This window comes from Andrena cerasifolii, chromosome 2 (assembly GCF_050908995.1).
Source record: "Andrena cerasifolii isolate SP2316 chromosome 2, iyAndCera1_principal, whole genome shotgun sequence".
NCBI classification, from domain to species: domain Eukaryota; kingdom Metazoa; phylum Arthropoda; class Insecta; order Hymenoptera; family Andrenidae; genus Andrena; species Andrena cerasifolii.
Window position 1 is genome coordinate 26,205,060 of NC_135119.1, and position 14,932 is coordinate 26,219,991.

The 14,932-nt window shown below is 40.9% G+C and overlaps 1 protein-coding gene and 1 long non-coding RNA gene across 5 annotated transcripts in view; both read right to left on the bottom strand.

The window, feature by feature from the left end:
- LOC143378914 (uncharacterized) overlaps positions 1-14,932 on the bottom strand; it is a 92,950-nt gene that overhangs the window by 16,821 nt on the left and 61,197 nt on the right. The window lies entirely within an intron of this gene.
- Positions 1-14,932, bottom strand: part of Nachra3 (nicotinic acetylcholine receptor alpha3 subunit) — a 128,544-nt gene that overhangs the window by 12,003 nt on the left and 101,609 nt on the right. For 3 of the 4 annotated variants that reach the window (XM_076830975.1, XM_076830974.1, XM_076830973.1), the window contains exons 4-7: positions 7,748-7,887; positions 7,430-7,474; positions 2,656-2,765; positions 1,988-2,168 (exon numbers count right to left, since the gene is read on the bottom strand). In XM_076830975.1, the coding sequence (XP_076687090.1) occupies positions 1,988-2,168; positions 2,656-2,765; positions 7,430-7,474; positions 7,748-7,887 (476 nt within the window). The remainder of the gene's footprint in view (positions 1-1,987; positions 2,169-2,655; positions 2,766-7,429; positions 7,475-7,747; positions 7,888-14,932) is intronic. The other variant, XM_076830976.1, reaches the window with a different exon arrangement.

Sequence of the window (14,932 nt, forward strand, 5' to 3'; positions counted from 1 at the left end):
TAAAGCAACACTCAGTTGTTTAACAAGGAACAACGAAAATAAACTATATCTGAGAAGATTGTGACAAAAAAGATAAACAGTGAATTGTGGGTGTGAATATGGTTCGTGTGAGTCACGTACGAACGCGTATCGTCTTTCTTTGTATGGCTGGAACCGAATTCTTGCCGGACTCGTCCGATTTCTTGCAGCGAGTTCGGCGGGGGCGGCGTTCACCCGATTGGCTAACCTGGTTGGTGTCAACCAATCGGTAGTTTCTCTAGGATCAAACGCGCCACCCCTGCGCCCTTGGGGCGCCTTTTCTGTGAAAGTGGTGAGATTTGGCGGGAGTCGTTTCTGCCGGAATTTAGCGGCAAAGTCCTCTCTTACCTGCCCGAGGAGAACGGCGCGAGAGCGTAAGGACACCCACCATAGACATGTATAGACGGAGCGTAAGCTGAGGGGGGTGTAAGGGGAGCGATACAGGCAAATCGGGTAACGCAATGGATATGCATGCCGAATGCTTCCGAAGCTAACCCGACGTGCCTGTATCTGACTTCTGCCTTTTCCCTCCAAGCCTACTGTTTAGGATTACATTGTATATAAGACCCACTCGTGACACTCGGTCGGAGAAAGTGGTCACATCGATATTTTAGCAAGAACCGGAAACATAAATCTTTCGAAAGGGACTGGTTAAATTGCGCTCTCGACCTCGTGCCAGTCGACAGAGAGATAGACCAGGCCATCAAGACCCGAGCCTCGTAAACACCATGGGTTCAAAACATCGTTTTATCGCCATCTGAAGGGGCTGCTGGTGACGTCAGGGGCCTACGGGTTTTTCCCACCTCGACGCCGGACTGTGCCCGAGGCGTGGGAGCTGATGCCCACGCACCCCACTTTCCACGGGCTCATGAAGTGGCAATGGAGGGGTGATTGCGGGTCGCGCGACGCTGATTGGGCATGGCCGATTTTCCGACCACGACGAAGGAGGGTAGAACGGCTGCGAGGAGGCTCGAGGTCGAGAAACTGGCAGAAGAGCATTGACGCTTGTAGAGTTCGACCATTTTTCTCACGAGTCCATACTTTGTCAAAATAGTACTTACAGTTCACACATTTTTATTATATTGTTAAGTTCGTTTAATTATGTTTATCGAACAAAGTTATGCAAAATCAATTGAATATTTCCCTATTCGAGGGTGGTCCTTCATTAGTCGGCACTCGGTTGCAAATTAAACCAACTCCGAAAGAATTCTAATTCAACCACGGGGATAAAACACCTACCGTTCCCCTCGCCGAAAGTCCCAGCTTCTGCTCCGTCTATATATGTCTATGACACCCACATCAGCGTTGCACGGGAGGGCGCGTTAACCGGCGACCCTTCCAGAGGCGCCCATGAGTCTGCCAGAGGCGTTGGCCTACCTTTGCATTTATGGCGACCTTCTCACTTTGATTTCCGAGTGACAAATTGGCCCGTGCAACGGTCAAACTGTTTAGTAAAGTGTGCAACGCAGATGCGAGGACCCCAGGAATGCCTACTAATAATAAATCATAATATAATATATCATAATCATAATAAATTATAATAATAAATCAGTCCCCCTATAACGGTTAAAGAAAGCCCGTGACTATTTTCTGTCTGCGAATCCATGCAACGCGGAACAGACACTTCTGCATACTTCTTAGTGTACGCAGACTTCTTTTTATACCTAGTGTACATGATACAAATTCTAACACACAATTCTTTCTAATTCAGCTATCTTATTCCCATCATCGTACAGAGTTTAAGCTTTCTCTTCACTCCCGAGTCTTCCTGAACTACTGTGCAAGTTGCCGCTCAGGAGTCCCCCGCGTGGGTCAAAAAAGACCCAGCCACCGTGGTCCGAGGGTTTGACGACCAACGTTACAACTTCCATTCTCCCTTCTTTTGTCTCCTTTTTCCACAAAAAATTCTTGGCCGACTCTTGCGCTTCTGTAAGTCACTGGGAATAGCACGAGAAAGGAGGATCGTTACCTGGAAGCCGTCGTAGGTCCACGAACCGAACTTCATGACGCACGTCTGCTCGTCGAAGGGGAAGTATTCTACGTCGATCTCGCAGGAAGACTTGTATATCGCCGGTGGCTTCCACTCGACCCTCCCTGTGTAATTCAGCGTCGCCTTCGTCGCCAGCGTCACCTCGAAATTACCGTCGGCGCTGTGTCCCCGTGCACCGAGAAAACAACGAGAGAAAAGGACGGGAGCCGCCTGATCAATCGGTTGCGTCGTCGTGCCCCCTGGATCTCCGGGGGACAACTGTAGGGTCCATGCACTTTGAGAAATACGTAGCGGATAAGCTAATAACAAAAGTATGGAAATAAACCAGTCTACTATTGCATAGAATAATTATACAAGGCTGTAGTTGCTTATATGTAGACTTTAGGGGTTGTGTCATGCATGGAAGGCAACATCGGGGAGGTAGATACAGTTTTCCTGTGTAAAAAATAAGGTTTAATTCCCTCAGCGCAGAGATTCGGATGTGATACACATACCGCGTGCGGATATTCTACGGTTGTATCTGTTAAGCATACTAAGTGAACGCCGATAGGCGTTCCCCGCTCGTGCTGCGTGCAGTAACCGAATACGCCAGTTTGGATGTTTATTCTGCTTGGCGATAAGTGTATTATTTTGAACGATGATCTTACTTGTTGTACAAAACTATATCGGGCCTCCATATATGATCGGATGGCACGTGCAGCATCTCCACCCCACCATATTCTTTGGGATCCCATTTTAACTTGTAATCGTACCATGACTGCGAACCAAACATCGAAGCACGATTAACTATGTTCGAGTCTCCAGTTCTACATCTCGTGGATTGATTTTAATCAATGCAATGCACTTGTCTAAGTCGATGAACCGTGCGAGGACCCGCTTAGAGGAACCCCGGTTGCGATGTTTTGGAAGAATGAACGAGGACGATCGAAATCGCGGATAACAGGGCTGGAGGAAGATCGTGGAAAAAAAGAGGATAATTGACAGTCGAAAGGAAACGTTGGAGGGGCGGAATTGCACGGCACAGAGATCCCCGTGCTCCGATTACCGCGGCAGGCATTCGCTCTTTCAGCGTTTTCCACGACGAATTGTTTCTATTGAGCGCAGCCTGCCAACGGCAGAAAGACCACTTTGTTCGCGGGGCTCAACAGTTTTGACGTCTGCCAGCGTCCCCGCAGATCAGACTTCCAGCAAGATTAATTAAAGCGACAGGGACGACGAATCGTGCCGCCGATAGCAGCGTGTCGCGTTATTCTAGACATCCTTCTCGCCGAATGCTGGGGGAAGCATTGGCAAATTTTGCAGGTCGAACGGGAAATGTGACCCTTTCTCTTAGGGCCGTGCTAGTGTTCCTGATTTCTCCATATTTTTTGTTTCTCGAGAAATCAGAAATGAGATCATACTTCTTGAGAATTCTCAAGAAATTGAAATAAATATTGGAAAAATGATATTTTTGGAATAATGTTGGTAATTTTTATCAAAAACACAAGAAAACTTTAACTAAATGATTATTCCTGTCTAATTTATACAAGACTTGTAAATGAAAAAATAGGTATTAAATGTAATTGGTAAATTTATTTATTTAATACAAAATTTGTACAAAGCGAAACATTACTTTTTGGTTTTAAAATTTATTTTTAAATACCACAATGCGTGTAATGTAGCGGCAGCGAATCTATTGTTTTGGAGCAAAATCTGTTACTGTTATAATATGACGTTTTAGAAATATCTATATTGGCTGTTAAATGAAAAAAATGCGTCTTTTGACCCTTTTGGAAGAAATTCTGGATCGTGCAAAAATTTATACGGGATACAATAGTCTTATCTCCTATTTTCTATATTTCTTCTTTAATAGCCACAAGAAACTCATTGGGTACTTAATTCAGTATACAATTTTTCTAAATTTTTAAATAAAAATTTAAGAGCACCTTCAGCAGTTAATAATCTCGAATCTTCTGTACTGTGATTTTCTATTGGAATTCATATAGGTTCTAATGTTATTAATAAGATGTATTATAAATTGTAGATGTGTTTATACGTTCGCGATTAACTAGTAATACATTCATTTACGAAAATAAATGAGATTTATAATATTTTTCCTAGAAATTATAGTATTTCTCGAGAAATAAGAAATAAGTAATTATAAAATTTCTCGAGAAATTCTCGAGAAGGAACACTAGGCCGTGCTTAAATTACGTAAGGGTAATTTTGCCAATTTCCTACCGCCTCTCTCCGCCTGTATAAGAATTCGTAAGATTTTATATCTTTTCAGTTATTAAAATTCTGTCAAAGATTTATATAATTCAGTTAATAAATTGAACTCGGTTCTGAGAAACTTAAACTAAAATTCCTTTCTCTTTTTAATCCCCGAAAAATTAATTTTTTTCAGCCATCACGATACGAAGACCCCTGAAATGACAAGAATGTGTACCTGTACAGAATCGAAGGTGAGAAGGTAAGTAGAATACCCCCACGTTCACTCTGACAAGTGAAATGTGGCGTTAGATTCGCGAGGCAAGTAGTATAAGACGGCGTTTGCGTAGGCAAGTGGAGCAGGAGTGTGCTGCTTCAGACGTGCAGTAAAGTCAGCCGTTGCAACTGGTCAGACAAAGAGAATGGGACAATTGATTAAACAAAGGGAATAGAGTTGTACCTGGTAAAACTAGGAGTACAGGATCGCGACTGTTCAGCCAAGGGGAGTAAGACCGTGGCTGATCAGACAAAGGGAATAAAATCATAACTAGTCAGCCAAGGAGAATAAAGTCGCACCTTGTCAGACGATAACAGCAGTTAAATAAAAAAATAGTCTACAACTTCACACTTTACGTCTCCGTCTAATAAAGCACAGCCCCACAAATTAAATCCCATAAAATTCCAGCGACAATGTTGGTTTAAAAGAAACTTTAAGAGAAATCTGTGGAATACGAATATTCGAATTAAGCTGTCTTACTTCCATCGTCGTTCACAATTCGAACTTCCTTCCACCCCTACCGTAGAAGAAGAAATCTGACGCACAACCATCCCCCACAGTTCCATCCGAGAGGAAGCAATCATTACCACCATACCCAAACACACAAATCTCTCCTGCACGAAACTCCTACACCAACACCGAAGCTGCGATAGTTACACAAGTTACTTCGCACGAGTGTACCGGCGCACAGGTCGATTCGGACGCCCAATTTCCTTTTAATCGACTCGACCTTTATTTAATCCCGACGATGGGCATTCACGCCGTATTTGCGGCCCATTACTCGATCGGGCAGCGTCGCTGGCTAACGATCGTCGAGTACATAGCGTCGAGGGCCGATATCAAATAGTTGGCGGTTCGTCGAAACGCCGCGAGCAAAGTGGTGGTCCCGCGTATATTAACGGAGGCAAAGCCACGCGTGACTGTCGCTACAAAGGCTGGGAGGAGGGCTCGGATTTCTCAGTGACCCGCTAAAGCTTTGGTTTACGTTTCAGTTTCGCGTGGAAATCGCCCCTTCCATGGATCAATCCTATCTTCTCAGTTTCTAGAGAGAACTGCTGGGGAGAAGAGGGTGTACCCCCCCAGCTTTCCAACCCGCCCTCTGGAAATATACAGGGTGCTTCATGTTCGAACGCAGAGGCGAAGGGGTGGTCGTTCTGCTTGAAAGAATTCGCCGAAAACAGAGAATAAATCGTGCAGACTGAAAACTTTGACTTTCCGCTGGGTTCGCCAGCAATGAAGTACAATTTTTGTCAGAGAGGGGCTCGAGAAGGTGAGGAGCAAGAGTACAGGATAAAATGTTCCAGTAACTCGTTTAGTTTTCGAGAAAATTCACTTCGAACTTTTACTCAATAAGCGAGCACCTCAGTGGAGTTGTGGCGGTGTCTGGTCAGACAAGTGGAATGACCCGGTGTATATCCAGCCGAACAGAGTCAAACTTGTCTCGTAAGTAGAATGGGACTGCGTTTGTCCGGCAAGTAGAACAGGACAGCGTCTAGACGAGGGGAACAAGACCGCAACTGGTCAGACAAAGCAGCGAGCCACGCTAAGTGGATTAAGCAGTGATTGGTCAGACAAACATTTAAAGAACTCATAAAGACTTATTACAGGACACGTCTAGCGAGCGTGAGATACTGAACAATTCAATTTCACAGCAGAGCGTATACAGGGTGTCCTAAAATTCGCGACACGAGCAAAAGTCGATCAACTTCTCGGTTAAACTCAACTAAGCTCGTCAAGCAGAGTAAGGAAACGGAATAAAAATTCCAGCACGTCAGAATGCTCCGTCCAGAAGCAGAATCGGTTTTAAGAGACGAGTGCCTGCATTTGAGTGGAAACCGTGCGTCCACGGAAGCATGGAATTCCCCCCGTCGATAATTTCCTTCGGGTACCAGGATGTTTCCAGCTTGCGTAAAATATCAGCTGCAAAAAAGGCAGAGGCGGGGGTGGGACGGGCATAAAACCGGGGAGAGAGAGAGAGGGGGTGAATCTTACGTAATCTAGCATTCGAAAGTGGGTTGCACGGTTCACCGGACTTATTTTGCGACTCCCGAGCGGAAGCTTCTGGCCGATTTTCGTTTTACCGACTGTGCGCAGCTCCACGCGTATTTATACGTCCGCGGTAGACAATGGCGCGTCTCGCGACGCGATCATGCGTCCTTCTCGGCTGCCTGCGCCTCGCGGCAGCAGCAGATACTCGCAACTGTAGTTTATTCAACGAGCCCAGTCAGCGGAGATAAACAAAATAATCTGCGCGCTAAATCATCGGCTGGCAAAGCCGAACCACGATTACGAAAAACTTACAAGGGAAGATCCCGAAGCCGAAAGCTCAAAAAATTCTGAAACTTTGTGGATACGTAGGGGATTTCATCCTGATTACAACGCAATTTTTGTTTGCTGCCCAAACTCACTCGTAGAGGGGTGGAATTAATCCCCGACAAATTCGGCTGTTTTCCGATTTTGTGTTGTAACTCGCGAAATGTAAGAGATAGAAAAGAAGTTTCGAGACAGAAGTTACTTCTTTTAATTAGATCTATCATTTGGTAAAGAAATTATTTTACAGTTCACGAGTTATAACAGAAAATCACCCCCTTAGAGTGAATTTGAGCAGTAAACAAAAATTCCGTTGTAATCGGGGGAAAATTCCCTACAGATTCAAAGTTTCAGAATTTTTTGAACTTCCCGGTTCGGGATGTTCTCTTGTTAGTGGTTCTGATAATTTTTTGTAGGGTTCAAAGTTTTTTACCGAAATTTTTTAACAAAATATTTTAACAACTCTGCTTAATAACTCGACTGGTAATTGTACCTTATTCGTTGCTTCGATAAGATTAGTGTGTTGTAAGGGTTGCAGCCCCTCAATGAATTATTATAAAATAATAATACATTTCTTTACAGTCACTGACTGGACTTGTTGAATTTACTATAAAAAGGGAACCCAGACCATTTTCTGCACGTACCTGCTCGACCCACAGGTTCGTCGTCATGATCTGATTCTTCAGGTTCTGCAAAGAAATTCAAGGGCGATGGATATTCGTTCACGTGCGTGACGAGAGGGTTAAGTTGCTCCCCACCCTTCTCAGGGAGAGGATATTTAATTTCGCGGACGATCTATCTGTGCAATTTAATTGACTTTCTCAACATCTCTTGCCTATTGGCCAATACACTTTGCACAGGTGAGCCTCAAAGAAAAAGGGGAGTGTAAGTGTAATTCACTCGAGCTCCCCCGTTCGTTCGTGTTGATCTAGGATTCTGAGCCGAGCGGCTTGGTAACTTACAACGTCGATCAGTTGCGAGAGCTTGAGCTTGATCTTAACGGTGAGGGCGTCTGTGACGTTGACCACTGGACGAACCAGCTTGTTGTAGTTCGACAGGAGGTCGTCGTACAGTCGCTTCGCGTCTGGGTTTCCTGAGCATCCTGGAAAAATAAACGGTGCAAGTGTAGTGGGGTGAAGTGTCGATGCATCGTCGAGGAAATATATATAGGTAGTTTTGCAGTGGTGGGCAAAGGAAAGTTTCAACTGCGAAGGGTAACAGGGGCAGGAATTCTATCTCAACCCTTTGCACTCCGAGTGTGCCTCACCTTGCAAAAAGAATTTTGTAACAGGGGAAGAATTCGTGGCTTTGTAGAATTAAATGATTTATTAATTTTAGGGGCACTGTGCTATATTCTCTCGTCTTCCAAAGATCTATGATCTGTATCTAGTAAGTGGAATATCTAGCAAAAGATTTATTTCGATTGACTAATGTAAATTCGAGAGCAAAGGGAGAAAATCTTTCTCCCAATATTAGGGGATTTCTCAGTATATTATTATTATTAATATTAACGTCTGCATTGCTCTAAGAGAGTAGTTTAAGTATAAGTTTGACAGAGTTAAAGAAGGTGTCTCTAAGTTAAATATATATATAAATGATAAATAGTATATTAAGGGGGAACAACACCTTGAAGCCCGGAAAAAGTGCAATTTTTTTGAATTTTTTGTTAGATATTCATACTTCGTAGGAAAGACATTGATATGGGGTTTAAAGGTGCATGTAGTGGACAGTATTTTAGAATTTTTGTGTGACAAAATATACAGTTTTAATCAAGTTATAGAGGTCGGCGTAGAGCGCGAAGCGTCGAACACGATCTGATGGTTTCCCACTTTATTCACGTCGCGTTCAACTGAGAAAAAAAAGAAGAGCAGTTTTTAAATCTGTATTAATATAGTTACAATTAAGCGTACGGAAATTTAATTACAATAATTTTTGGAGAAATGGCGGAGCTTAAAGGGGAAAGTTCTAAAATTTCGAGTCAGTTTAAGGAACAAAATCAATATATTTTGGGGTGGAAAAAATAGTAAAAATAATTTATTTGTAATTTCCGTACGCTTAACTGTAACTATATCAATATAGATTAAAAAAATACTCTCCTTTTTCTCAGATGAACGCGACGTGAATAAAGTGGGAAACCATCAAATCGTGTTCGACGCGTCGCACTTTAACGACGACCTCTATAACTTGATTAAAACTGTATATTTTGTCACACAAAAATTCTAAAATACTGTCCACTACATACACATTTAAACCCCATATCAATGACTTTCCTACAAACTATGGATATCTAACAAAAAATTAAAAAAAACTGCACTTTTTCCGGGCTTCAAGGTGTTGTTCTCCCTTAAGAAAATAATTTGTATCAAGAAGTTATCTCTAGTTATCTCTACGTTAAATATATACCAATGATATATAAATAGTCTCTAGTTATCTCTACGTTAAATATACACCATTGATATATAAAATCATTTAGAATTTCGACCGTAAAGAATTTTTAAAACTTAAAAGTAAATGTTATGTTACATTTACTTTTAAGTTTTAAAAACACCATTGATATGTAAATATGTTATCTCTAATTTAAATATATACCAATGCTAAGTATTATATAACAAAGTTATCTTTAGTTATCTCTAAGTAAGTTAAATATATCATACCAATGATATCAGCATTAAAAATATGCGTGTTTAGACTTTCCATTCACCACCGCTGTAAATTAAATTGTAGCGACAAATCACGCACACATGTATATTCCTCGAACATACATATCTCGATGAGTTTCCTACGCGAAGTCTCAACAACAACTCCGAATAAATCAGCTTAATGGTAATTACCAGGACAAAGCGTTCTTCCATCCTAAATCAATTGCACGTTTAATTCTAAATAACACGAAGCATCTTTGTGGAGGACGAGCGACTGGGGACGCATAAACGGAGCTAATATAAGTCATATTCCGCGAGCGTGAGGGGTTAAACGCGGCTACGAAAGAGGGATGAGCAATCTGCGAACGCTTAACCCGCGAAATAGGAGAGCTTCGCAACTCGGTCCGCGGTGTTTCTGTATTATTCAACTCTCTGCTTCGCATGTGCTTTAAACGACGTTGAACCGTGGGCACAGAGGGTGCAGAGTGCGACATGGGGTGGTCTCGCTAAAGTAAATTTCACATCGTTTCTGAAATCTTCTTCAGCGTATGCAATTTGCATCCCTAATGAACCACGATGACGGCGCGTTATCCTGATTCGAAGACACTAAAGCGCTATTCATGACGGCAATAAGACCACCTTGTCCGCCGGCTAGCGACGCAATCGAGGCGCACAGATTTTTATTAACGGAGCTGTATAATTCCAGATAATGAGCGGGACGTCACTTGCTAGTAGGTTTTAGCTTCCGCGCTAAATTAGCGTCAATTACTACTTGGTGGATGACATCGTGGCAATTCCGGACCGGGTGGTATGGATTTTCTGTAAATGGTTGCATTATCTTTATTACTGTGTTCCTTCGAGCAGAACGTAGTGTACCTACCAAGCTTTCATACATTCTTCTGATACCTCTTCGAGTCTTCTAAACGCGCAGTAATTTTTGCTCTTTCAACTTCGGTGTATCTTTAACGGTGCTTATTTCAAAATGATCAGTGGTCATTTGTATTTATATTTTTTGTTTCTTCATTTCTTAGATATTATTCCAGCGATGAATCTTAACTTATTTATTGGCGATTATAATGTTTCGCATACTCTACTGTATACACTGAGCTCTGTCCTACTAATAAATATAAATGAATACAATGAATATTGCTCTATTATCTGGAATTCGTACTTTAAGAAGCTTTCCTTTTTACTTGAAAGTGTGCAGCATAAATTTCTTCGCTTCACTGCGTACAAACTTGGTGGTCGGTCATACACTTTTGCTTATACTCATAATTATTATTATTATTATTAAATTAACCGGAGAACCCTTTAGATACAGAGTAAGGAGCAAATTAGTACAAAGATAAAGTAAATATAACAAAAACATAAAATAATATAAAATAAAATGTAAAACAATAAAATAAAATAAAGTGAAATAAAATAAGTAAAAACAAACAAAACAGTCTGAGCCCTAAGACCTAATCACAGCACCAAAGGTGCTTAAATTAATTTAAATTAAATTAAATTACTGAGGTAACAGTCTCCTATTATGTGCCTCCTCCTCTGTCAATTACGAATACCGACAGTTGAAAGACGTAGATTCATAGCGGATTTATTTTCTAGTTATAAGATTATTAATCACGTTATTAAGTGCCCCGAAATTCTACAACTCTTTAGATTACATATCCCTCCTAAAAAACTTAGGCACAGTTCACTCTTATATGCACTTTTATGTGCTTATCTCTATGTGACTTATTCTGCCTCCATATTGCGTATTATGTATGTAATTTTCTAATCTGTGCTTCATTTCTCAGTGTATACACTGCTGTACATCGATTTATCAAAGGGCTTCCGTTTAAATAAATAAATAAATGAATAAATGAATAAATGAATAAATAAATAATAATAATAATAGGTACAGTACTAATTTTCAAGACTCAACGACCGAAGTTACAATTTCTTTCAGAAGAAAAGCTTGACCCAAAATTCGATAATTCCATAATGTTAGTTTCCACCCCTTTTTACCACCTCTGCTAAAAAATCGAAACGATCTCAGAATCCAAATGAACTGAAAATCAAAATCATTTTAAAATCGAAATCATTTAAAAATCAAAACGACCTGAAAATCGAAGTGACTTGAAAATCGAAAGCGGCAGCTGATCTGCAATTAAAAGAACAAACGCCTACACGTCCGCGTCGCTGTTAATAATTCGATTACCGCGCCAACAGCAAGGGATGGAGATTTCGTCGGCGATTTTCGTCCCGTATTAATTCCCGGCGTTAATCGAGTTCCACGAGAACGACCATTACCGATTAAATTACACGGCAGGGCGGAGATCGACGGGCAGACAGGGGCTCCCGCCGTTCACAGTATCCCGCGACGATGATCTCTGCTTAACGTTTTCATTAATTCGGTAATAGATTTCCCTGGCACCGCTCGCAGTTATTATTTATCGCCGCCGAACGTTATATTATCGGTGTTTTACGAGGCTCCTGGAGCGGTACCAGGATGCTTCATAATACGCTTCAACGATACCGGGCGATTTCAATTTTGAAGCGGTGCCAGGCAATCTTTACGATACACCCGCACGCGCGCGCACGTGCACGCGCCGCGTCCCCCCATGCCGATACCCTCGCACCGCTGATGCTACCCTCGTACAAGTTATAGGGAACGGAAGCATCGAAACAAGAGAATATCCATTACTGTTTTAACAACTTCGGAACGCCGGCCCATTGGTTCGTTGTATTCTATCGGGTTGGGGAAAGTAATGGCGGGTTTTCACCCTAAGATAAACAGCTCCAAATGGCTCGCACGTAACTGTTTACGGTAAGTTCATTTTGTCAGGGTGGTGCTCTATGTTTATCAAACAGTTGACTTTGGTATGAACCTAGCAACCGATGTTCAAGTACAAATGAAATATTTTTATGTTGATAATTTTGGTTGTAATAGTCTTCGTTCTATTTTATTTCTCTTCTTTTTTCGTCCTCTCTATGATATTTGTTATTTTAATTAATTTTATTTCTCTTCTTTCTTCTTTTTCTCTTTGATATTTGTTATTTTATTTACTATTAGTTCTCTTCTTTCTTCTTCTTCTCTTTGATATTTGTTGTTTTATTTTATTTCACTTCTCTTCCTTTTCCTTCTTTTTCTTTACAGTACAAATGAAATATTTTTATGTGGATAATTTTGGTTGTAATAGTCTTCGTTCTATTTTATTTCTCTTTTTTCTTCTTCTTCTCTTTGATATTTATTATTTTATTTTATTTCACTTCTCTTCCTTTTTCTTCTTTTTCTCTACAGTACAAATGAAATATTTTTATGTTGATAATTTTGGTTGTAATAGTCTTCGTTCTATTTTATTTCTCTTCTTTCTACATTTTCTCTTTGATATTTGTTATTTTATTTACTTTTATTTCTCTTCTTTCTTCTTCCCTTTGATATTTATTATTTTATTTCATTTCACTTCTCTTCCTTTTCCTTCTTCTTCTCTTTGATATTTGTTATTTTATTTAATTTCACTTCTCTTCCTTCTTCTTCTTCTCTTTCATATTTGTTACTTTATTTTATTTCACTTTTCTCCTTTCTTTTTCTTCTCTTTGACATTTGTGACTTTATTTCATTTCAATTAATTTCTCTTATCCCCACACTATTCCCCTCAACGTTATTAAAATCTACCAAAGGGTTGTCACTCCCACAATAAATAAAAAAACCAACATTAATTTCATCCCTGTTCCGTGCCACCTTGATTTCGCCACTGAATACACAAATACTTTCTTCCTTTTATGCCGGGATGATTACCGACCCGCGTCATTTCTTTTCAAAACGTGCCATTATACCAAAAGCCTACCATCAATCCGTTCACCCTCCTTTCGCCTCTTTCACGCACCAAAATAAACAGTCGAACGAACCCTCAATTAACTCCTAATGGAAATTTCACAACCCCTCGCGAAACAACCCTGTTATTCGCCCTGGAACAAACCCTAATGGAAATTTCACTGCGGATAAACATCGCGGGCCACCGGCTGTTAAGATACATCCCCATCAGCACGAATTCCGCCGCGACGTATCATCCCTTACGAAGCCTTCATCCCCGCGTCTGGTTAACCCTCGGCGATCGAGCCCCGATCCACCGCCCTCCGGGACCGCGCTCGGTTTTAATCGTCGGGACGGGGGCTGGAATCACGAAGAAACACTATCGGGGCAATCAGTCGGCGAGCCGACGTCCGTGAAATTGTTGCTCCGGTGTAGCGGCCCCGCCAATAAGAAACCGCCGCTATATTACACAGACGATATTGCATTTCGCGCGAGACGGGATTGCTCGATGAGCCGGACATATCGAGAAATATCGAGTTCCGGCGGCAGACGTTTAAAAGACACTTTATTCGCGGCTCGAGTATCCACTTATTCGATGCTCATTTCCTGGAAAAGCCCTGGCAACCTCCCGGCCCGACGGGAGAAGGATTTTCGACGGCGGAGGGATCGACGTGCGGAACGGAGGAACAAAACGTATCGGCGAGGCAACAACGAAATCACTTGTGTACGTACGTTCCCGTTTCATTTTTAGCATTCGATATCCACTCCACGTTTCGAGAACGTAGAAGGCACGTTTTCTGCGTTGGATCTGCTCATATAGGTGCGAATTCGAGTGGCTGTCGATGTTTCGAGGATTTTGTTTGTTTATATTTAGTTTCATGGAATATCTCATTCTTATTATTATTATTATTAATAATTATACGGGAATTCCCCATGATTTACAAATCATACAAATAAAGCCTGGTATTAATTACAGAGTCTGTACAATAAATTAGCTAATAATATGTAGCTAAAAAAGCTAACTAAACTAAACTTATAGGATAAATAAAATACTAAGTACTAACAAGGGAAGATCCTGAACCTGAAACTTCAAAAAATTCTGAAACTTTGTGGATATGTAGGGAATTTTCTCCTGATTACAACGCAATTTTTTTTGCTGCCCAAAATCACAGTAACGGGGTGAAATTAACCCCTGAAGATTCGGCTATTTTTCGATTTTATTTTCTAACTCGCAATCTGTAAGAGATAGAAAAGAAATTTCGAGACAAAAGTTACTTCTTTGAATTAGATCTATCAAATGGTAAACGGTTTATCAATTGTTTAAACAATTAGAAAAAAAGTTATAAACAAAAATATTAATAATATTATCTAACCTCGAAACAAAGAGAGGCCTAGACCGCATCCTCCTGACCGGAGCATTAAACGTAACTGAGGCAAGCAAGTCCGGACAACTTATATGTCCTATTTTTATGGAATTAATATTGTACAGAATCGTTTTCAATTTTTCTGATTCTTTAAAAACGTGCGTAGCCTCCTTCAGCTATGTGCACACCAATAAAGTCTGAAATGCTGTATGAAAAGTTTTGGTTTTGAATATTCAATTTGCCTTCGAGTTTTTTTGAAAGATGAGAGAAAACTTTTTAGGTAATTTAGACGTGGAATATTATATTAGCGAATGAGTGTGATTGGCAGCGCGATAAGAGTCACTGGCT